Source organism: Pterocles gutturalis, unplaced genomic scaffold (assembly GCF_000699245.1).
Source record: "Pterocles gutturalis isolate BGI_N339 unplaced genomic scaffold, ASM69924v1 scaffold9058, whole genome shotgun sequence".
Taxonomy (NCBI): domain Eukaryota; kingdom Metazoa; phylum Chordata; class Aves; order Pterocliformes; family Pteroclidae; genus Pterocles; species Pterocles gutturalis.
In genome coordinates, this window is record NW_010117986.1 from 1 (window position 1) to 25,278 (window position 25,278).

A 25,278-nucleotide genomic window follows, 5' to 3' on the forward strand; every position below is an offset into this window, starting at 1 on the left:
CTATGATTCTATGATTCTATGATCATTGTGCCCTGTTGTCACTGTGTTCCCGATTCCTTCATCGCTGTGTTTACCATTCTGGGATAAACCCCTGGGCACCCGTGCACAGCTTCGGAACTGGCTCACTGTTTGCACTTAGGCACCAGTGACCCTGTTGTATTTTTTTGTTTCCGTTCACCAAAGAATCTACCGAATAGCTTATTTAGAGGAGTGATTGATTCTGGTGCAGCCCAGTGGCCACAGCAAAAACACTTTCCAGGCTTCGCGGTTTCTAGTTAGGCTTCGCCCTCTACTGACACAAGCTGTATGGCAGGTACTGCACTGACCCTTTGCTTTGGGCTCCTTTGGTTTCCAGTTCGCTGGTAAAACAGAGGTACAAAGGATAAAAGGCAGAATGACTTTGAGGAGCGTTAACCGTTGCAAACATCCATCTCTCCACAGCCTCCACGGGAAGGAAGGAGGGGAAAGATGAAGACAAAGGATACATGAATTCTCATCTAGAAATGTTAGTTCAGACTTGGAATATGAGTCTGGGCCCCCAACACATTGTTAACAACCATGAGCAATGCTGAATATAGGTACAAAATGTTAATGTATGCTGTTCATTGTGCTTGGTTTACGGGAAACACTGGGGGATAAATAATGGCCACGAACAATTCATGACAGTTGCCATATTGGCTTTTGCAAACTCATCAATTAACAGTTTGTACAATGACATTAGATTAATTGTCAAGTTGATTATACTATGAGCATGGCAGGGGTGGGGAAGAAGAATTTTTTTTTTCAGGGTTTTTTTCCCCCTGATCTCAAGTTTAATCTTAGAGTGAAATTAGAATTGTATTTAATTTACATTCCACCCAGGAACAACATGAATGTTTTTCCATTCATGAAGGATCACAGAAGCATTTCCCGAGGATATTTTTGGTGTTTCTGGATGTGGTTAGCCCAGGCTTAGAAGAATTGGAGGCAGAGGACCTGTCTGTGTGATCAGTGAGGTCATTACCTCTGCAGAGATGGGGATTTCTACAGGCAACTACGCCAAAAATCAGCTTTGTATCTTCTCTAACAATACAGTTAAAATCGTAACAATATCATACTCTATTTTTTAGTTAAGCAGGACTATGTATGTCCTCCCCAACATGTGAGACAGACAATCTCTGATCAGCATGGCTGCACGCTACCAAAAGCAGCAATAGTCAGTAACACAAATGACTTCTGGGTCCTTGTTTGTTTTCCCTATCCAGGCTCGCAGAATTAAAAATCAAATTGCAGATAACAATGCAGAAGTGTCCCTTCTGGGAAAGGAGCAAGATCAGGAAAAAACTGTTGTCTTGCAGCAATATCATTAGCTAAATGACAAAAAAAATGATACTCAACATTTTAAAGAGGCTGTTCATGATGGGAAATGATATTCCCTTATATATGACTGAGGTGTTTCGTACTACAGCTTGCTTTGTATATTCATTTTTTCACTTCACTTTCCTCTTCTCTAGACCAACATGTGTCTTTATAGGAGTAATTTCCCATCATGAGGTCGACAACAATATCCATTAAAGCATTTCTATAAATCCGATTCCAGAGAACAGTGTTGCCTAAATAAAATTTTTATGACCTCTTTGTTTTATAACAGGATGATGCAACTTCATTTCAACTGATTTCAATTTAGATCCACAGCTAACAGTGTAAATCGATGTCAGTTTTGAATGGTTGCCAGACTACAAATGTTAAGGAATTTCCCAGAATATTCTGGGGTCACATTTTTAATAATTTAAAAGATATTGTGAGGTTTTTTTCCTGTACCATAGGTATACAGACAAGCTCCAGTTTAGTATAAAGACTGAGTACATGTGATGAGGTCTGCCTTTTCCTGTCAGATTCTCAAAGGAGAATATGAATTTAAAGCATTGGTCACAGGCATTTACCCCCCTTCCCCCTTCCCTTTCCAGCAGCCAGAGTACTTGACTGCCTGCACCATTCTATCCACAGCTCTCTGGACCTGTGGTATAACCAGAAGCTTTAATTAAAAAATTAAAATTAAGAAACTCAAGAGAAGAGGAAGAAGGTTAGAACATCAAAGGCTTAGATATCTACACACATGCTCAAGTCTCCCAGAAAGACATGAAGCCATTGCAAAACGACTAAGAAACAGGCCTCTTCAAATGTGATGAACACCCTGGCTGCCGGCAGCAGGATCTAACTGTAGGGCTAGACAGGCAGAAGCGCTTGTGTTTGCACTTGCTGGGGCAGGTGCTGGTGAGCGCCCAGCTGCCCTCTGGCTCCCACAGCGTTCTGGGTTTGAGATACTTCCTCCGTGGTCAGAAGCTCTGGACAGCACAAGCAGCATTGTACCCCAGGCTGGAGCACTGCTGGCCCTGCATCTTCACCCCTACCCTCCTCCAGCTGATGTACCACGTGAAGTGACTTCCTTGTAAGCCACCAGAGACCTGGAATTTACTCTTGAAATGCTCTTTGAGTAAGCCTGTTTTAAGAGAGGCATGAAGGAAAAGCAAAGCCCAATCTACAGTGCAGCCCCATCCTTTTAGAACAAAATAAATGTGTTTCCCTTATAGGCGGCTTTCCATAAATATGAACAAAAATAAGTTAAAGGAGTCAGATGAGGATCACTTTCTTCCAAAGTTAAAGCAAGAATAAATTTCCAGTGCACCCTCTCCCAACATATTTCCACTGTGAAGAGCCTGACGTGTAAAGCAAAACCATGCTGTTGAGAAGCAATTTTTCACTCACCCTTTGGCCACTGTTGCTATGCCAACGTCAGTTAACTTCATTCCTACACCTACGAGGCATAAAGGAAACAGAGCTTATGTTACACTAGAATTTCCAGGGGTATTCTCCGATTCAGGACCACCATATATAGAGGTATTAGATATTACTGATTGATCCATGGGTTTAATTATTTGTCAACATTTTTTCGAAACGTTCTAAAGCACCCCAGCAAAAACAGGATCAGTCTCATTCCAGCAGTTTAGAGATAGCAAGGTGATAAATGGAGCATCAGTTGTTTCCTGTGCTGGACAACTGGGGAGAGGGGGAGGAGGGGTGACACTTTGATCCCTGCATTTTAAGAAACATACAAAATCTTTTTTTCTGCTCCTGCCCTGAGATGTGTGTATTTATTTAAGGGTTTTGTGGGTTTGATGCTTTTGCTTTTTACGATGAGTACCAGTAGGAATTGCATATTTGCTTTGCTACTGAAATGGCAATAGATCAGTCAACCTTATGTTTACTTTTTGTGTGACAGATCCAAAATCCTCTTCTTATTCACTATTTCCAAAAACTTGTGTCTTTTAACCTGTCTCTTTGTTGACTTGTTTATAGGCAAGATCCAGTCCTGTAGTGTGCAACTTTTCCTGTATAGGAAAACAATGGTCTCAAGCCCATTTTCCTTGGAGAACACCCTCAGAAACCTCAACTGGTGTGCCTGAAAAATGCAGTCTAGACACTCAAATGAGAAGGTGATCAGAGAGGAAGAATGTTTCTCTTCAACAGCAGCAGGTATACTGTCCTTTGTGGCAGAAATCATTATAGATGCTCAGATACCTCTTCTGCTGTTTTGCCTCCCTCAAGCTAGGATTTTGTTCATTTCCCTTGAAACTACTTCAGGGGTCTTGTTTAGATGTCTTGTTGCTCATTTTCCTGCCTTCCCTTGTTAAAGAACACGGGCTATTTTCTAAGATTCCAGCTTTCTTTGGTTTTCTTTAACGAGGGTCTGTCTTTCTCTGTTTCAAACCCATCTGTGCACACTGCGGTGGGTGCAGCCCCAGCGTTTCAGCAGCCAGGAGTCACACCCACGGCAGCGGAAGGGCAGCGGTTAGTAAATGCCAGGAGGGCATTTCTTCACCATTCTTCATTTTTTGAAGGAACATGTTTCTTCACACCTAGCCAGGACCTGAATGTGGAGGATTCCACTGTTCAGAGACTGTTTGTAAGTAATTAAATACAAGAAAAACTGAAGGACTAGGATGTTCTTAACAGCTGAAGTCTCTAATTCCCAAGACATGTCATTAGCCTCTGGGCGGTGAGACAATAAGCCAGACTTGACTCCTATGGAGCGTCCAGATTTACTAAGGGGGCACACGGAAGAACTCTCCCATTTAGACTGTAAGATTTGTGTTTTCTTTTCCAAACTGTCGTCTTACAAGAACACAAACTAGGTAAAGATTCCCTTTCTCTGCTGATTAGATAAACATCAGAATACTGCGTAGGTTAATTCATGTTTGCCCCTGCTGCCACAGTAGGCAGTTAATTCATGTCCTTCTGTTCCCTAGGGTAACACACGCACACAAATAAACACGGTGCACCTAAAAGAGGCGAGAAAATAAAATATCCTCACTCTCTTTCCTGTCTCTAACTCTGATCTGCACGAGATGCTGTGTAAGACAGGCGCAGGGCAGGGTACTGTCTGCGTCTGGAGAAGACTCTGCCCATCACCAGGTTATGAGAGCACGCAGCATTGCCAACAGGACACAGAAAGCCAAGAACAACACTGCTCAGAAATAAGTCTCTGGAAGTTCTGCAGTTATGGGGATTGATTGTGGGCAGTCACCAGCCTGTATCATGGGAAAGCCATTTTATTTCCCTCACTCAGACAACTCACCTTGCAGGTCAGTGACAAGCAAGCTCCCATTGGTCTTCTCATACAGCCAGTGCTGGAAGGTGCAACACTTCTGGCCAGCTTCTGAGTCCCTGCGCAGGAAATTTACTTCCTTGCCATCCCTGACAGAGTATTTCACAAATTCCCCAACCAGCTCCTCCTCCACGGTCGCGTAGGGGATGTTATTAGCAGGACGATGAACAAGAAAAATAGGAATGATCCTGAAATCAAGGGATAAAAACTAATAAAGTCCAGAGAGTCAATAAAGGAGTAAGAAACAGACAAAGTGGCCAGTGATCTCAGAGGGTGAATGAACAACTACCAAGTCTAAACTAAGCCAGGAGATATCTGGATAAGATTCTGATCTTCTAAGTAGCTCTAGAACATAATGGCATTATCCTCTATGTGCTTATTTCTTTGCATTAATTACTCAGACATAAACTTTTCCAAAGCATACTTTCTAATGTTGTCCTATGACATCCCAGAACCTAAACTCTGCACAATAAATGGCACTTGCTTGTTTTGGAGTGTCACTGTTTCAGCTGCTCAGCCTAACTGATGTCAGTTTTCCTGAGGGGTTAAGCACCTCAGGAAGGAATTTGATCCACTCCAGAAAGAGCTCTGCCCAAGACCACTGTAAGTGGAGGATTTCTCAGACTAGACACATCCAAAATTAGCAAACACTTTTGATAATGTAAATACTTCACTGAAAAGTAAGAGGAAACGAGAAAGTCTCTGGAAAGATCTTAAGATTCTCAAGAGAAGTTGGCCCAACTGAAAATCTAGAATCTGAAGATTCTTGAGCTTTGGCAAAGTTTGGATCCAGGACAGAAAACTTCAGCTGGTTCTGTATGAAGTTTTCAGGAAATTGCAAACTTGACAAAATTTGCCTCATTTTATTAATTTAGAAATTGAGTTAGCTTAGCCAGAAAGACTCACAAAGTTTTGCAGGAATATAAGCTAGGTCTATTTATATCTAATGATGGACCAATCCACAAAGTCACACCAAATACTGAATAAAATTTTGCTTGGGGTTTCACGGTCTTCTCAGAGAGGAGCAAACATGAAGTGATAATGACAATAGTCTGGAAGGAAGTATCTGTCTCATCAGCAAAATGAACTTCTTGGCTATCAAAGGTCCTCCTGTCTGGAAAGCTGTGTGCTACCTCACAGATAGTCTTCTGTTTGTACTTACACTGGAAAACTCAGCATTCTTCTTAGCAGCACTCTGATACTACAGTATAAATCTCCAAAATTAAAACCTTAGAGTAAGCAAAAAAGGGACATCAGTGTATATTAGAGTGGAATTTAACACTGCTCTGAGATAAGGTCATTTTGGAAAGCCTTTCAGCTGGAGCTGGTAACAGAACATAACCGTATTTTATCAGCTGGCTCACAAGAGCTCCTTATTATCCTTCCCTAATGGGAATGGAATCTCTATCACCACCTTGATACTCAGTATTATTTAGGTCATGACTCCAGCTGTCACACCCTTCTCAGGATTCCTCTTTCTTCTTCTTTAGGAATCACTCCTAGCAGTCAGTGGGTAGCTGTGACACAGACAACATATATCTGCATAGGTGGATATGTATATAAAGAAATATACATATACTCACTCTGGTACTTCCCCAAAGCCTTCCAAAGGTTCAGCTTCAGCTGCATATATCTTCGCATACTCTCTTGCAGTATTTTGGACATAGCATTCCTATATTACAAACAGATATGCCTATGGAATATTACTCCAAACATTTAACAGATCATCTGTCTGAATATTTGCAAGACAGCTGTTCCCCACAATTCTTGCTTACGAAGAACAGGGGAAGCTTACCTGCAGTGCTAGTCTGTAGTTCTTTTGAACCAGATCATCCTTACTCTTGGTCCCATACGTGATCGCGTTGTGCACTTTGAGAACGCAGGGGTGGCCAGGGCTGAACACCGGCACGAGGCCCTGCATCACTTTGCTTCGGAAGGCTTTCCGGTGCATGCCTTCACCAAAGTGAAGCTCTTCTGTAGCTATTATTCCGTGCAGGTTCCCACCAAAATAGCTGTCACTGATGAAATCTTCTCTGAACATGAGCTGCATGAATTCAATTTCTTCCACACCTAAAACACAACACAACATCCTTCTGCAGGGTCATGAAAGGGGTGGACATGGGAGAATCCATCTCTCCAGAGAGTACAAAAGAAAATGCTCAAGGGAAACAGAATACATGGCTTCCCGTGCGCCAACAGGGGCTGGGACCCTGCTCCTCCAAAGGCAGCTTGTTTCCTGTAGTGTCTAAAGCCAGCATGGAGAAAGGGGGCCGCTCGGGTTCATAAGGAGAGCATGCAGAGCGCAGCAAACAGAGCTTGCTTTAGCTTCCAGCCTGGAATCTTTTCAGTGAAAGATTCTGACAACATGTTTGTAGAGGCACTCAGCTGAAAGAGGTCTCAGTCCTTATCCAATAGAACCATGACGGAAACACGCCTTTCCTAGTACCAGCCACACTCTACTACAGCTCCAGTGCTGCAGACTGGCATTTTAGAGTGTTTAATTGGGCAAGCACCAGCTTAAAAACAGGTTCATTAGCAAAGGTAGAAGAAAATAACAAGATTTTTACTTGATAAGTGATTTTGAGTAAGAACCACATTTTTATAAATGACCATGTCGGTTTCAATCAGGAAGCAACTACAGCAATTTTAGTGATCTTTATACTCAGGGGAAATTGGTACAATAATATTTCTCTTATCCCTCCACCTGTGGATTTTGAAGGTACCAGTAGCAGAAGAATGTGTGCCTAAGTTTGTTACAGCTGAAATCAAGCAGGATTATGCCTTTCACCCTTTTAAATGATCACTGGAATACCAATGGGAAAAAATATAGGGGGAAACAGAAGTGAGAGAAACTAAAAATATCTAACTGCACTTCAAGTCTCTCTAATCACAACATTTCAAGGACCACCAGTGGAAAAGATAAACAGGAGAACTACGTGGCAATGAAGTCCTTCCAGCTCCCCTCTGTAGCTACCCTCTGGTTTGGACTCTCTACGCGATTGCCTCTCTTTGAAGCACAGAGGAAACAGTGCACGTACAAAGCTAGAATTAGAAGGCTCCTTAACTCCACCTAAAATTCTCTGTTGATTGAAAGTTATACAGTGCTGTTACATGAAAAGTTCGGTGTTCATTTTAACAAGGAACTAAATGTTTTATTTTATTCTTCTAGAAAAAGAAAGAAAAATCAATTGGCTAAATTAAGTACTTGGTTAGCACTGTCTGTTCAGAAATGATAAACCAATTTTCAATGCACTGTCTATGTTTAGCTGCAGCACAGCAAGACATATGCCGAGTGTGATTAAACACAAGGTAACGTGGGTAAAGCATTCCGAACCTTCATGGCCATCTTTCTCTTGGAGTAAAGTTACGTAGCGGGTGACTTGCAAAGACCATGTGTTGGAACACCACTAGCAAGTTTTTCCACTAAAAGAGCTTTCAGTACTGTGTGTGTGTCCAAGTCTGTACAATGCAATGCAATGCTGCTCCACTGTCACTGGTGCTGGTGCACCAAGGTAATGAGACATTACACAGCCAAGTTCAAACCAAGGGTTTGGCACAGCGGGTCCTCCATCACCCTACACAAACCATTCCATCCTACATGAGGGTGTTTCACCTACAAAACTCCCAGGAGTTAAAGGGTGTTTTATCTTTGATGGTACAGCACAGGTGACTGCAAAAGGGGAAAGACAGCCAGCAAAATCCCTTCAAGGGATTCCCATAGTTTCCCATGGGATAACTGTCAAAATGTCTCAGTCTGGTTCTATTCTTCCATCCTTTGTTCTATTTGGAAATCAGAAGGAACAAAGATTTGAGCACACATTCAAGCAGACGTGTGTACTTACCTTTGCAATTCTGAAAACTTGAGAGACATTCCAATACTACAAGGAAACAAAGAAACAGGTTTTGTAGTAAAAAAACTATTAATGGAAACTGACGTTATCATGATTATTAATTAAAATTATAAACTGGGATTTACCTTCAGAAGTCAGATTAAACTCAGCAGTCACCTTTCCATACACGTTACTCAAGCAGCAATAATACATTCCCTGGTCTTTGTTACTGGCTTTAGCTATTGCCAAAGAGACAGGAGAGTCGTCCTGTGCACTGGAACAAAACATGGTAATTTTCCACATTAATATTTTTAAAAGATCTTTACTTATTATTCCATATATCTCTCCTCCTGTCCCTGGAATTTCTGGCCGTCAGTGCAAAGACTGATTCAAATATGATGCAAGTAGACAAAATACTTTATTTCACCCTACTTACAAGCATTCAGCCTCGTACATGTTTCACAAGAGATGATCCTACTACATTCTGAGAGAAAAGTACCCAATCAAATAAAAAAATAATTAAATCACATCAAAAGACATTCTGACATTCCTATCAATATCACAGGCAAATGTACGAACATAAGAGACCAAAGTGTTGTACGCTGTTCCTCAGTATCGACTCCTCGCTCAAGCCTCCTCTGTTCCTTTGCTTTTTCCAAGCCAGCTCTTTGCTCTCTGATTCTGTGGAGAATTTCACAATGGATCAAAGGCAGTACTGACAGACCCAAGCTGGCTCTGGCAGCAATAAAACCCCACTGAAACAGTGCTATGCCTGAGGGAAAAGTCCTCTTAGACCATGAAGGTGTTCCTGTGTACCGCAGTGGAGGTCCATGGCAGTATTTCTCAGCAAACCACACAGTCTCTGCAGGGATTATGGAGACATGGCTGTTGTGCTTTAAAGCTTTTGTGATGTGAATCAGTGAAGGCGTGCAGAGTTTTGCTCGCAGCATGAAGTTTCATGATACTTGGGCACACTGGAGAACATATTTATCCAACAGCAGCTCTTACATTAAATTACTTAGCATGTATTAATATTACTAGCAATGTGTACTTTTCAATACACATTTCCGTGTGTTGACAGGTAATAAAATTAAAGATTTGTTGCCTAATTTCCTGTGAACACCCCCTATTGAAAGTAAAAGCTAAAATGGACCGAACAGGACAGATTATGTATTTCTGTAGATTGACGTACATTTCCAAAAGAAGAAACAGTGCTTGGGTACACAAAAAAAAATTAGTTAGATTTTGATTGTGATGGAAAGGAGATTCCCACTGAACTCTACTGAACATTTTTGAAGTAAAAATGGTAATTAGAAATCTCTCTTACTCTAAATCTGTTATATATTTCACTTCCATTACAACATTTTGAAATATATTTATCCTATGAAGTTAACCAGGCTGAGAGGAATTACTGGTGATGGAATGCAAACTATGCCAATATTCATGCACTCTGTGAAGATAATTAATTACCCTTCTTAACTACCCTGTTGAAACTTATTTTTTGCACCTATCATACTAACCCTCCTAGCAGGTACAAGGGTGAATGACTGTCGTCTTTCACCAAAGCTATTCAGAAACCACCAGTCCTTCAGAATCATTCACTCACCTTCTCTGCAGTCGAGCTAGTAACTTGGAATCTTTAGTCCATGTAACGGTGGAGTCACCATGAATGTCACCAAATTGACAGCATAGCTTAATATTTCCAGAGCAGTCAGGGAACAACTCTGCTTGGATTTTCTTCAGCAGCTTGGGAGCTTGAAACAGAAGAGGCACAGTGTAGGATTAGAAGATAATGATACTGCTTTGGCATTTTAAAGGAATCCCAGAATGATTTGCAGATGTTAAGAATATGAATCTGACAACACTGGTAAATAATTATTATTTCTTCTGATGCAGAAACCAAGGCTTTATAGTACAGAGGTTTTAAAAGACTGATTCAGTGCCCCCCACAGTCAATGGAAATGTTTTCAATGCAAAGACATTTTGAATGTATGGAATAGGACCCCAGGGAAGTTCTAGCCTGAAAAGGCATCGACATAAAATTTCTTAATCTAAACATGTTCTCTCTGACTAAAGGACCAGCTGGTTTTATCAGTAAAAAAAAGACACCACAGAGGTACAGCATACCATGTGGCTACATAATGAGAACTGATATTAGCTGAATACTTGTAACTCGTTGATTTTTAAACTGATCACAGCCTTTGAGAGAAAAGACTTTAAGTCCCAGGAGACGCTCAGTCTCCAACGTGTTAGTGGAACATACCTAATGCCCACTGCCAGGATGAGACTCTTTGCAAGATGCAGTGATGGCACCATTTCCTTTAAACGCAGCTGGAGGGAGGAACCCATGCTTAGTGGTTAGACATTTGCATTTGGAAATGTCAGTGACCTTTGCTTCCCTCTTCAGTTTCAAAGGATTCATTTCCCACTGCTAAAGAAAGTCCCTACCTTTCCAGCCACAGCACACGGTTCTTTTGCTAAACATTGGCCGTTGCACAGAACAAGTCCAAGAATCATGCAGCTTACAGAAAGAGAGCACTCTGCCCAGTCTGGGGAAGGTCCTGATAACCTAGCTCCCTGCTAAGAATTGTTTTCTCTCTCAAACAACACTCCAGACTTTTCTGCGCGTGGGCAGGGTGTGAATGGGAGGATGGGGAGTACTTGGAAAGAAAGGGAATCAGCATATACTTAGGGAAGGGTTTTGGGATCATGAGACACCCTGAGCTCAAGTGAGACATCCCTGCTAGAGGTAAGGGCTGGAAAATGCAAGATGTTGTGTTTCCTACTGTGTTCATCTGAGCGGCTGCACTCCCAAGGAGCTGGTGTGACACATCTCCCTCAGGCATCCCATCCCAGCAGTCTAACTGTCCCCATCTAATGCTGAAGGAATGCTGGATCCAGCTCGAAGGGTCAGGCACCTGGAATTCACTGCTATGTTTAACTTGTAGTCACTTAAGTCCTTAGGCCTTGAATCTTGCTGAATCAGGGCTAAAATGACGCAGACAGTATGTGACAGGACTGTAAATAGAACTGCCAGCTCCAGATTCCCTGCCCTAACCACAAAGTCGTCCATCCTGCTGCTGAAAATACTACAAAAGAGAACACTGAGCAGATAGCAGGCTGACCGTGCCAGCCTCCCCACAGTGCTGGGCAGGGGCCCGCACAACCTCTGAAGGGTTGCAAACATACATTCATTTCAGTCTAGACTGAAGCAGATCAGAAGCAGGTTAAAAAAATGCAGTCTTGTCTGATGCAAGCTGGAATGTTTAAAACATTTTCCAAGCATAGCCTCAGGTACAGGGAAATAAGTCGGGCGTAGCTCAGTAAGTGCAGTTTGCTTGCTCTGCTTTGAAGGAATGTGTCTCTCCTCCCACACGTTTGGTTCTCTGGCAAAGGACACATCTTCAAACAGAGAAAAGTTTGGGGTTTTTCTGAATGTGATTGCGAAAGCAGAGCTCTCACCAGACTGCAGTGTAATCAGAGTCTCTGAAGAGCTTCATAATTGTGTAGCTTACCTTTAGTCATTGTTCAGTCTTGCTTTGATCTACGTTTTTTTTATGATGTGAACATGAGATGTAATGTCACAAGGTAAAAATAAGAGCTTGGTCCTTGCAAAGTGTCCATAGGAACCACAACACCTCGTCTGTCTAGCTGTTCCACTGTTGGTACTCCTGTCTGCATTTTGTTTTACCTGCTAGCAACCTCCTAGAGACTCTGACAAGCAGGCTGAATCTCATTTCAGTTCTACGTTTTCTATGTCCATTTAATATTGCTGATTTCATCAGTGTCATTGATGACCAACAGTGGTGAAAAGGAATGCAGAATCAGCCACCAGCCAGCAGGCAAAACGGGAAAACCTTCTGTTGACCAGTGGCACCCTACTAATAACAATAATATCTGGCTGGTACTAAAACCATTTGGTAACCAAGAAAGGGTAACTGCATTTGGGAGCTGCAGTGCAGAAGTGTAACTGGGAACACAGCCCTGCGGGAGCTGAACACCGCGCAGTGCTGGGCCTGCGGGTGCTCTGTTGTGTGGAGTTACGGGGTACCACTACGCTATACACCCCTGAAAAGTTACTCCAAGGGACAAATGAAGAAGTAACTATTTCAAACAGGTTAAAAAGTTCATAAATTATATTTGCCAGCTAGGAAAAGGATGTTAGGGAGGGTTCTGCTCTGTAGTATGGGGACAGTGCTAGTCACTAAGTTCACAGAACTGGAAATTAAAATCAGTGAGGGCAGGACACCTCTAGCTGATATGATTCAGGCCAAAGAAGGCTTGCAGGCTGTTTAACAAATGTGAATTTTGTACTGCAGCCAGAATTATGGGACAGGACAGAAATTAAAATCCTTTTTCTCTTACCTTTGCTATCCTTTTTCAAAATTAGTTTCCTTTGCTCTTTTCTATCTTCTTTATGAATTACACCTGCCTCACTCTTCACAGGCTTTTTAACACAGCCAGGATCCTTGCTGACCTTTCCTCTCTCCTCTAGTCGGGGTTTTTTTGACAGTGTTGCTGGTGGTAATTTCTTCTTAGCTCCAGAAGCTAAATGCCCACTCTTTGCTGTGTCCTGTTTACATCTGATAGGCTCAGGCTCAGCAGCAGTTGGTAACGTCCGGTAGGATTTTGACGCTTCTTGGTTTCTCAGCCTTTTCACATTGACTGGGAACGGCTCAGAGGGAGTCAACACTACAGAGAACGGCTGAGCTCTGCTGTAGGGCGGTTGCTCTTGAACATACTGGTTGTTCCCTGAATCAACTGGTGGTAAATTAACTAAACCACTGACTGTGCTCCCTGATGTCATGACTGCTTCATCTTTATCGTACTCAGTAGTCTTAATTGAATTATCAGCCACAGTTAGCTTGCTGGGAGAGATCAAGTCAGGACAGGACTGCTGAGTGCTAACGTTCATGAACTGTCTCTGAGCCTGGGAGCTAACTGAGGTGTGCACAGGAGGCTGTGTTTCAGCTTCATTTGGGTTATGTTCAATAGCTCTTGGAATCTCTTGCTTGTTTTCTTCAGGGACTCTGAGGAACTGATCCTGCAATGCTCCGCAGAAAGGTTCCGGTGTACTCCGATTTTCATCTGCTTTGACTGCAGGTTGTGTGGATGTACTCCCTGTGCCAGGACATCCCATTGCCGACACACTGGTAAGAAAGTCCTCTGACTGGCTTGCAGGTGTGAGGAATGGCAGTGTTTCCTTCACAGCCCGTTGCTGGCTATCTGACTGGTTCTGGGTATCTTTATAACCCCCGTTTGCTATGCTGTGGTACTCACCTTGAGCCTTGCTAGGCACTGGGGTGCTAACTGATGTTACACTTCCAGATGAATATGTGTGATTTTTTGAAGAATCTGTTTTTAACTCATCAGACTTGGTGGTGCTGTCAACAAAAAATATGCGTTGTTCTGATGTATTATGAGGGGAAACTGCAGTCTGACTCTCTGGAACATGACTAACTCCTGAGTCACAGGAAGTTTCATCCCTTTGTTCACCACCTATGCAAACCTCTCTCTGTTCTTCTGTTTTACCTGATTCACATCTGGGCCCTTCTACATAAAAATCTGTTAAAAATGGATCCTCAGAAGAGGGAGTGAATGCCACTTCTTGCTTTTCTATTTTTGTCAGTTGGTCTGTATTTTGGGGTAGATTCTTACGTATTGTGGTTTCGGGAGTCTTAATTAAATTAGGCAATTGCGTTAGGTAACCGTATTTCTGTGCATTAGAAGCAACTTGAAAATCTTGACAGTCATTATTTTTTGAAAGATGGTAACTGTCAGAATTAGTGTCAGTTTGTGCATTCAGGTCTGAGTGATTTCTTTTTTCTTGTAAATTCTCTTCATAACTTTTGTGTATGGTGTTAAGAGAAGAGTGTTCTTCATGTATAAACGGACTGGTATTTTGACTGGGGAAAATGTCTTTCTCTTTGGAGAAGTAAGCCAGTTCTTTTCTTGCTGGATAACAGCCTCTTGAATGACACCCTCTGCCAGTTACAGACTCATTTATCACAGATATGTTGTGCTTAGTATGAAGGAATTGTCCAGTTGTCCCATGCGACTTTTCTGACGTGTAAGCTGGGTCTTCTTTGTCACACGCTAAATGACTACTCTGACCATCTTTCAGTCTTTGAGGAGAATCTGCCTCACATGTCTGGGAAGCGTTATTAGTGGCAAGCTTTCCTTCCCAAGCAACAGTCATTTGAATGGATCCATTCCTGTCAGTTGAAGTTTGATTTGGTTTCTGCTCCAAGCGCTCCCCTGTATTTAAGACGATACTATTTGTTGAAACACAAATGGACGGTGTTTCCATTTTATTTCCAATGCCAGCATCTAGAGACATACCATCTGTTTCTCCCACTTGTGTAAGACAAATGTTTCCTGTGGATGCACTGTTACATGCTTCATCTGTTTCAAGGAGGCTAGCAGAAACATTGCAGCCTTTTTTCTCTGTCCTTTGGCTCCTAGCTGGCTGCGTAAGAGGTTCCTGCTCTTCTGTCACATTTCTTGGCAAAGGATGATCAGAACAGGTCTCCTGTGCAAAGTTCAGTTCAGTGACTTTGATCTTTCTCGGCCTAATTTCTAAACTTGTGACCCCCCACCTTTCAAATGGGATTTGGTAGTCTGAGTCATCTTCATGAAGAAGTTTCCACAGGTTGTCATGCACTGCAGATAGATCAGCATCTCCTTTGCACCCAGGTCCTCCGGATTCCAGGACTGACTTGGAATTAGCTTCCAACAGAGATTCACCACATGACGGATGGCAGAGAACGTCTGTGTCATTGCTACTGTGTGAGTCCAAACTACACCTTAGCTCTCCCTCCCTTGGCTCATCACACAGCTTTGCAGAAGAGAGAACAGCACATAAACGTTCTTGTTTATCAGGAACAGAGTCCGTATCCCATAAAGGAAAAGGTGAAACGTCACTCTTTGATTTGCTGCCATTACTAATAATATTAATCCCTTGTCCACAGAAGACTTGTTGGTGACAACTTCCTCTCTTATCATAAAGACCATGGTGTTGAGAAGAAGTCTGTAAATTTTCATTTTTCACCTGTAATGTCTTTTCAGTACAGAGCACTTCTGAAGCTGGATGGATGGTTCCTGCACTCTCACAAGTCATGAAGATGCCTTCCTTTTCTATTTCAGGCTCCACACCCAGTCGCTCACAATGCTGGGTAAAGATTTTAAGATTAGCATCTTGATCCTACAAAGAAGAAAAAAAGAGAAATGTAATTAAAAATTAGAATTGCTGTTTGACACAGGCCTGAACTAGAGTCCTGGCTTGAAATTCACGAGGTTTTTATTTGTTTTGGTTTGGGTTTTTTAGTATTTTTCAACCGTCAAGTTTCTGACTTGTAGCTATCAACCTAATGGATTGAAAACAAACTCCTGGATCTTAATAGCCTTGAACCCTGGTAAGTTTCAGATCTGGATCCAGATGCTGGGAAATCTAAAATTTAATCAAGATGAAGATCAATGACTGACATAGTCCAACTGGTTAAAAACAGATTAAATAAAATAAAACAAAACAAAACAGTCATGCCTATGCCTTTTGCTAACAGTTGGAGTGTCCCACCATATTTATGTAATTATTACGTGATCCAAACGGATGCGTTTCTGGAACTACCCCAGGTAGTTTTGTGGGAACTTGCCTTCCCCTTTGCTTCCATCATGGGCATTGTTATCTTGTCACAAAGATGCTTTCTCAATATGTATCAGTCTTGAAAAGTTTCACAGAATGCACCCCACCTGTGCCTCGCTATGTACTACAAAACAAGACTCCTAACAAGAAATTAATGTCTCTGGATCAGTTTTAAGCTGTCTTCAAGATTTGTCTTGGGTCACCTCTGCCCCTTGAGGTGACAAGTCCTGCTACAAAAGGGAGTGCCAGAGATCATTCCAAATCCTGCCCCTGCCCAGGTGGGAATGAGTTTCCCTGTACAAGGCATCTTCAGCCCTTCTCTAGCAATGAGATGTGCACTGCAACCTTAGGGGTACTGCTGGGAAAATTGGGGCAAGAAATAAAAATCCAGATTCCTGCTGCATCTCCTTTATACTTCTATATCGAAACATTACGAATTGTCAGTTTCTGTAGAAACAATCCATTCCTCAATTAAACTAAGCCAAATTTAATTCAATTAAACTAAACCTAATTTTGCAAGGAGTGCAGACCTTATGCAAGAGAACAACTGTCTGATGTTGGGGCTTGCATGGGATGAAGAAAGTGCTGCCATCTGCCTGGCATACAAAATCTGTTGAACTGTCCACCATTCCCCTCAGAACTGAGCATTCACTCTTAAATACTTGTTCCGGAGTCTCTGCCAAGCTTTTGTTCTCCAGGATTTTCTCTAGTCCTCTTCAGCACTAACTCAGTTCCATGGAGATGGTGAGCATGTTTCACCCAGAGCAGATCATAGATGGAGAAGCCTACAATTTTTTACTAGAAAAAAATACATTATTTCATAAACTAATTGTGCTTTACGGTTTTGGTTACCACTCATTTGCCAGAACAATCTGTAAAAGCAGAGAGCAATTTAGCAGTCAACATTTGAAAAAAAAAAATTACTTTCAAATAGCCATTAATAGGATACAACCACATGGACCTCATGAATCAGTTTGTACACTTGACCAAGTATCCTTCCAGTGGTTGTCTGAAGCTTTGCACCTACTCCCAGCAGAAATGAAGAAATGCTAAGAAACATCAGACTGAGTTTAAAAAACACCAATATTTTTAGACATTTTCAATTTTTTAGCTTTTATCCAGCCACAAACTCAACTTCATAACTGTTTGGGTTATTTTTTTTTCCTCGTGAGTCCCAGTTCCATCCATAGTTATTTGTTAACTTGTAATGACGTGCTGCATGGCTGAAATTATCAACTGTGGTGATACATAATGGGCGAGTCCCCTGAGCTGTAAATGTGTAATGAGTGCTGGCAGACACATAATTCAGAGAAGCGATCCTGAAAAGAAGCAAGTATTTTTACTTAGTGAAGGATATGTAATGAAGGTTTTCCCATGAGTTGCTGTGTGCTCAGGTAAAGGCAGGGGCTGCTCAGACACTAGGTGCTTAGTTTCCATAAGTTCATGGTAAAAGGATTACCGGCTGTAGTAAATATTGCTTTCCTTTGCTGCAAAAGCCACCCACTTCAGCTGCCATTCCTTTCATCCTTTCTGTTTCTCCATTCAGCTTGAGTAGGATGTGGAGCTGACTACATGCTGTGGACAATGGGGAAGGAAGAGATATAGAAAATTTTTGTCAATGACTTTAACTGCTGTTCCCACCCCAAGCACCATACAGTTGCCACACTGTCTTCAAAACTCCTCGGCCAGTGCGTACTTACCTAGAAACCCTGAGCCTAGGACCCAAAGCTCCACAGCTGCAGTCCTCTCTCATTACCCACACCTTGGTCTCCTGCTCAAGCCTGCGGTGCAGGACGAGATGCCAGTCTCTAGGTCTTTGAGCTTAGATGCAGACCTCTCGGGTCAGGGGGATGTGAGCCTGGACATGTCTCTACAGTCTCTACCAGTTCTCTTCTCAGTCGGTTCTGAGCATCTGGTCTGAGCCTACTGCTCCTTCTGCCACTTCCACTTCCTCCTCAAACCTCTGGAAAGCAGAATTTATTTTTCTATTCCTTGCAGCCACAGCAGCCTCAATCATAGCTCATACTAAAACCTGTGGAATTCTTGCTGAGTGTGTCAGACTATCATTCCCCACCTGCTGTTGGTATGAAACTGAAAACAGACAGATCTCCCATGCCCACTGCAAAGTGGGCTGATGATGTCAAGAACCCTTTTCTCTGTCTATCTAATTTGTGTGTTTGTCTGTGTTGGCATCTGTCTGTCTCAAACATTTATAGACACGCAGCACTGTAGAGTCTGGACACACATTTGGATAGCTGGAAAAGAAATACAGTGACAAAAGAGGGCTTGTAATGGAGGGCCTTGCCTTGTGTTTGGCAAAAGTAGGTCTGAAAACAGAATGCAATTTGAAGCCTCATAGTGGCACATTTATAGATTTTTAATTGATATTTAACAGAGATATGAGCTCCTACAGTATGTGTTAATCAGCTCCATGCTATTTTTGTTTGAAAGTACTTATATCCAAATCCTTTAAACATGTTTTAGGAAACCTTGCTGGCTTTAACTTCGGTATTTTCTTTGAGCAGATTTATTTCCGCTAACACAGTCCTAAAACATCTTGATTTGTTCCCACAGAAGATTTCTAGGGTTTAATCCCATACCTTGTGACAATTCCTTCAATTACTGGACAGTCTGCTCAACTCCAAGGGTGACAAAAGCATGGTAACAACCTAGGGAATGTAATTATGTGAATGCAGCAGAACAAGCAATTTTAATTTGTGAGTGTGTAACAAACTGCCTGGTGCTTGGTGACAGAAAGATGAAATCAGAGTTCTGTATTTAAACTCACACATGAAATCTATGGTCCGTGTACCCTTACTATAGAGCCATGGTTACTGTGAATAAGGGAGGGATAAACAGGTGAGCCTGTTACATAATAGCTACGTAAAAGGAAAATCCAAACAGCCACTTCAAAACCATAGCTTTTTTTAATCTCTTGTAAAATCACGATGTAAGGAGGACCCTTCCTTGGTTTTTCTGCCCTGCTAACAAGACCCGCTGTGTTCCAAAGCCTGACAGGAACAATTAAAGGAAAAGCAAAGAAGGACCATAGAGAGTAAGTGAGCGCTTTTGTCAGCTCTGAGTTATGGGAGGAAATAGAGGAGAATATGGGAGAGAAGAAGAAATTTTAAGGATTCTACTTCTTCATGGCAATTTGATATCAGGAACTTTTTCACCTGACAGTCTCTGTGGAGATCTAGAAGACATAGGCGACCAGCTGATGACCTACGGACCTGCAAAACGTTTTACAGGTGAAGTGAGCTTCCCCCAGAATGTTTCAAGTCATCTCTTGAAACACCTCTTGAATGTTTCAAGTAACCTCTTCCAGTCACCAGGAACCCAGGAACAGCACTGGCTCTGCGGCCTCAAATGTCACCGTGAAACTGATGCGTCCCTTCAGCCCAAGCTGGGGTGGTATCATGCAGCTCAGTGGCCAACATGTTACATTTTTTACTGTTTCTTTGAAAGGTTTTACTGCCATACTATGCTTGGAGATTGCTAAGTAACTATGCAAGTTACGCAGCAGTTTAAATCAGGGCTAGATCAAAAATATATTTTTCTGAAAACAAAGCTGTGGCTCTGGAAGCCACCGACTCTCTTGTGGCAACATTTATGTTGTTTAGTTGCCTTGCACCCTCGTTCTTATTTGGGTATTTGCACCCAGTATCCCACGTTCGCCCCTGCGAGCTCCTGCCCCTCAGCTCAGGCTCGGATCATTCCCTGGGAACGTTCAGCCCTCATCTCAGCCAGACTAGGGCAAAAGCCTGAGACAAGACCGCCTTTGCAAGTGAACGTACCGGCCCCTCCAGCCTGTTAGAAAGGATGAGGTGCAGCCTCTCGGATTCTCACGTTGGCTCTGTGGCACACAGTATGAATGTAATATTCACCAACAACGCATGCTGACCCCTTAACAGAGAGTTATTCTGCATCCAAGGGCTACTAAGTGCAAAACTTCCCAATGAAGTGAAAAACTTTGAGAAATGAGAGACCTAATGTCTGCTAACATTCAAAGTCAGAAGAGATTTGGATGCCAGCTTCCTCTGTCGTACGAAACAGATTTAGGCAAACTGTTTTTTCAAAATTCTGACAAAAGAACTGTGAGCAGGGGCAAGTTGTACCAAGAGGGAGCAAGAATACACATCTCATGAAAAATTATAACTGACTAGGTTTTGAGCTCAGATAACCAGAAAACCTTCATTTTTTCCCAGCAACTATTAATTCAAATGAGACAAGAGACAGAGACGTACTTTAAAAACATTTGAATGAAAAATGAAACAACTAGAAGCTGATTGAAAATGATGCATTGGGCATGCACAGTAATTCTTACTGATTTCTGTTTGGAACAGAAGTCCTCACCCATTTCGTATTCAAAGCCAGCCATTAAAACAGTTCCCACCCAACAGCTATTTACTGGCCCAGGTGAAACCATTTGCTGGGTTTCAGTCTAACTCCTCACAGGCAGAGCTAACCTGTCGTAACTGCTCTGACACCCTTTCAGTTTCCTTCTGCTCTTCCTCTGCTGTGTGACCCAGCTGCATGCCCTTTTCCCAGGTGTTTCTGCACGTTGCTCCCCAGCGCACGCCCTCTCCGGGACAGCGCTGGAGGGCAGCGCACATGCCTGGCACCCACGTTTCTGCACTCACTGCAGGGCAGGGAGCTCTAACTCAAGAGTGCCACAGCAATGGAACACTCTAAATCACAGTTCTCCATCACACCTGGCAGCTTCTAGGACATCATCCGCAGCAGCAGCTAGCCACTACGAACGGACCCGGGCCAGCAGCCCCGCACAAGAACAGCTTCACAGGCCTCCGCAGTCCTTGCCACTGTGGCTGCCCTGGAATCTCACAAAGCAGAGGGATTACATGCTAGACAAAACACTTTTTGTGCACAATCAGATTACCCCATTACCTGAAGTTCCGTGTCAGTTCTGCTTCTCTCCTTTTTGTATAATGAAATCTCAGATTATCTAGATGTGATGTAAATGTATGTCAGGAAGGTCAAACCACGTCTCTCTCAAATTTTATAAGAGGCTGTTCTGACATGAGAGAAAACAAAATAACGGCAGGGAGGACGGTAGACCTAGTTAGCGGGGAAAAGAAATACACAAGCACCACACGCCATCCTTCCCAGGGTATCAGTGGCAACATTCATTATTTTGCCTATGCCCTGGAATCCCTCTGAACCTGCCAGTTCCAGCAGGACTTCACCACCACCGCTGGCATTCAGCAGGCCATAGACACGGGCTCTGTAATTCCGGAGTGGCACCAGTACTCTGTGCCGGGGGTGCTGGCTGAACACGAAACAGAGACCGGCTCTTACAGAACGCACTGCAAGCTCGAAGCCTCCCGGCTCCCTGTACAGTTTGTAATATCACACAGCTGGCACCATTGGCTTTTAGGACCTGTTATTAACTAAGCTGCTTTGAAGCACAAGATAAACATTTCACCTGGGGCTAGACCATCAGATTGTGAGAGGAGCCAGGAGCCTCCCACCTTGACCATCTGACGGGAGGGGAAGTCGCCCAGACTGTCCTGCACGCGACAGGCTGCAAAGGTTGTTCAATCAGAGGCAACTCGGCCCTAAGGGGAATTGTCATCAGCGCTGTGGTTCTGTGGCTGCCACATACCCCTCAGCAAACCCGATTCACCACCTACAACGCTCTTCAAAAGCAGTCAGCTGGGTTTTTTTGCCCAGACCCTCACCTTGCTCCTGGCAGAGCTGTCCCAAACGACGGGCTCCAGCTGATACCACAGTGCACCTCTACACAAACCTGTGTGCAGCAACGGGAAGCTGACTCTTTCTTGCCTTTCTCAGGTTACACAAGCACATTGCTGAGGAGTTTCTGCCTTACTATGCAGGAGCTGCAAGAAGCTGTCCACATTTTGAGAAGCTGTCCACATTTTTCGTGCTATAAAGAGCAGTTTCCAGATGGGATGCTTTTGTCTGGCTCATTTTCAAGACCACATAATTTGGAACCTACACCTAAATTTCATCTTCATTCACATGTGTTTAAAACCAGGCATTCTGTCTGGGCTCCTCTCTAGCCCTTTTGTGTACACCGACACTTCTTTCCTACTTAATTTTTACCTAATGTAAAATTTTGATCATGGACACACAAAGAGAAGAAATAAATACTGCCCGCAGGTAGCCAGAGTCTAGCTAGCCAGTCTGAAATCTGGCCACGGCTCTTACAGTAACGTAACAGCTGCTTTTTGCTAAGAGGCTTCTGGGTTTTAAATTATTGTACTGCACTTCGGAAAAAATGAAACAATGCCTCCTGCAAACCTTGGTAATACATACTGCCAAGAAATTCTCAGTAGGTTACTTTCAATAGGGGGGTATTCTCCATCACAGAAACATTGCTGCTAAAATGTGATGGGAGTTTTATGTACTAGAAAACCAGAGAAACCTATGGATGTTTTGTCAGGCAGAAGAATTCAGTGACTTGTGACTGCTTAAGACAGCCCAGTGGTGAGACTGAAGTCAGGTCACTACCCAGAATTGGGAGACATTTTTGTTTAAATAATATAGATGAAGAAAAGCATGTGGAACTGGAAAAAGCTTGTAGTTATTTGTCATAAATCTTTTTTTCTGCACAGTTAGCTGTGCACCTTCAAATCAGTAAAGTCAGTGATAATAAGATTATTCATGACTTAATACTCATATATTTTTTTCTATATCTTGAGTCTTTACTATGTGAAATAAAAAATATTATCCAGTTCTCCAACTTATGAAAACTGGTGGAGCATCATATCAGTCTGCACAACTATACTGATTTCCCCAGTTGATTTCCTACCAACAGCATAAAATATGCAAGTATAGAGAGAGTACCACTTTGGGTTTCTTATTTTTATCTGTTTTTTACATTTCATCAGGAATATCTGACTCCATTGTTTTATTTTTAAAAACCAAAGCTCCATTCACCTCTGTAACATGAACTCTCCAGATTAAATTCCCCTCCTTGTTATAAATTCAGAGCAAACCCCTGGTGATTTGATTTAGATTTCCAGCATCACAACTGGATGGCAATTTCCTTCTTTGAGTATAAACTGAAAAGAACGTCAATCGAAACATTCTCTGCTCACAATAGGTATTTGAGAAACTTTCTGGGTTGAAAGAAACGTTCCTTTGAGAAGACCTGTCCAACAGCCTGCATATCGGATTTCCCTATCCAGCTGTCCAGAGTCCCATTAGTGCCTCTTACTATTATCAGTCTCACTCTATAATTAGAACAGCTTATAGTTTATTTGGGCCTTCTTCAAAACCAGATTTCCTTCCCAGCCGCAGCTGTCATTCAGAAGTACGTGAATAGTATCTTTTAAAGTAATTTACATTTTACATTATTTTGTGGACAAACAGGAATAAAATGCATCTCAATCAGTAGAGCAGCTCTTTCTATTAAATGATAAACGCTTTACTTACCCTGGGTGAGAGGTTTTCATTTGGCATCTGATTTTGCTCAGAGAGGCCCCAAGTCCTTTTCCTTTCCCAGTGACAGTCTTTATCCGCCTCTTCTGCGTGACACAAACCAGCCTGCATTTGCAAGCTTTCCGTCTCCTCAGAGATTTGTGTTGAAATGACACCTTCCTGTCTGGGAAACAGAGCACTGGATTCCCCAACCTCTGCTGCAGTCTGGAAAGACTGTCCTATATTACTTGCGTATTTGCAAAGCTCTTTAGGGTTTAACAACTTTAAAAGGTTTCTTGTAAGACTTTCTGTTAAGGTACAGACAGCATGCCTTGCATTTTCCTCTGGCAAATTTCTTGCCCTCTCCTCTAGCAGCAATGAGTTTTCACCCAGCAAGTCTTTGTCCGTGCTGTTTTCCGTCATCATCTCTGAAGCCTGATTTGTCAAAGCAGCACTTATGCCACTAGTGGAGAAGTCCGCCTTGGTACATATATTATCCTTGTTCTTGGATTTGTCAGTTGAGAAACTTGCAGCTGAGTGGCCACGTCCATTATTTTCTTCTTCAGTGCTGTGGTGGTCATTTTCAATGGCTGCAGATGCTACAGGCACTTTACACTCTTCTTTGTCTTTCAAACTGGTACTTCTATCTCGGTGGTGCCCAACAGCGAGAGTCATCTCTGTCTGCAGAGTTGACTGGCTGTACATAGAGGGGTCTCTCCTTACATTTACTCCTTTGAATTTTGAGTGATGCCCACAGAAGCCAATGGTGGTATCCATAGGCGTAGTGTTATCTGACACTTGGAACAGGCAAGGCATTTCACTGAGGAAGTAAGCACACCCGTCACAATCCTTACTCAGTTTTAAATCATCTTCATCATCACTTTCTAATAAAAACTGTAATTTCTTTTTCCAGATTTCATTTTCATGCACTGTCTGCACATCCAAACATTCAAAATACTCTAGGTCATCATCACCAGGAAAGTCATCACTTACACTTGGAATTTTCTCTGCATAAATCTCCAGAACAGCGGCAGAATTTTCAGAATCACCTTTTACGAGATAATTGTGATTTATTACAAGAGTATCTGCCTGCTCACTGAGCAGGGTGTTGGTAGTTACAAGTCTGCCAAGCCCAGCCTCTTTACATGCCTGGACATCTGCCAGAGACTGACCAGATACAGAGTCTTCCGTGTTAAGGCAACAGTTGTCTGTGTGATAAGCGACGGCGTTTGTAGGGTGGGAACACACCTGTCTGCTGCCGCATTTCTCTGCTTTTCCAGCAGTGACACTGACCATACTGTTAAAATTAATTAGGTCATCACCATTCTCTGACACATCCCTTAGGCAGGGAATATTCTCCTGGGTTTTAAATACATTTTTAACATCCATGTTGTCCTGCATGTTAGGGAAATGCCTGTGGAATTTCCCAATGGGGACAATACTGCTTTTCTGAGCTTCTCAAGAAGTAAACCACTGATTTTTGAAGAGTTAGAATCTGATGAACTTAACATGGAGTCATCCTCTTGTGTTGTGCAAAATGTTTCGTCTTCTGCTCATTTACCCTGAAGTTTCCCATGTTGTCATTTAGGTCAGCAACAAATTCTGGGGAAGTTTTGCTTTTTGTATCTGATTTCAGCTCAATAAAAGTCGAACAGCAGGTCATTCTAGCTGTCAAACTGTTTGCAGGTACTGGCCAACAAAGTGCAGATCTTGCTCTGTGCACCTGCAAATAAAAGAAACCTCAAGTTTAAAAT

At 42.5% G+C, this 25,278-nt stretch overlaps 1 protein-coding gene across 1 annotated transcript; it reads right to left on the bottom strand.

Moving 5' to 3' along the window:
- Nucleotides 1-2,741: 2,741 nt before the first annotated feature.
- On the bottom strand, nt 2,742-24,925 carry ALPK2 (alpha-kinase 2). The gene is made up of 9 exons (XM_010076026.1): nt 23,540-24,925; nt 12,841-15,679; nt 10,082-10,229; nt 8,622-8,749; nt 8,488-8,523; nt 6,441-6,715; nt 6,229-6,317; nt 4,616-4,833; nt 2,742-2,794 (listed from the first exon to the last, which is right to left on the bottom strand). The coding sequence occupies exons 1-9, from the start codon at nt 24,923-24,925 to the stop codon at nt 2,742-2,744; spliced, it is 5,172 nt and encodes a 1,723-aa protein (XP_010074328.1).
- Between the last annotated feature and the right edge of the window lie 353 nt (nt 24,926-25,278).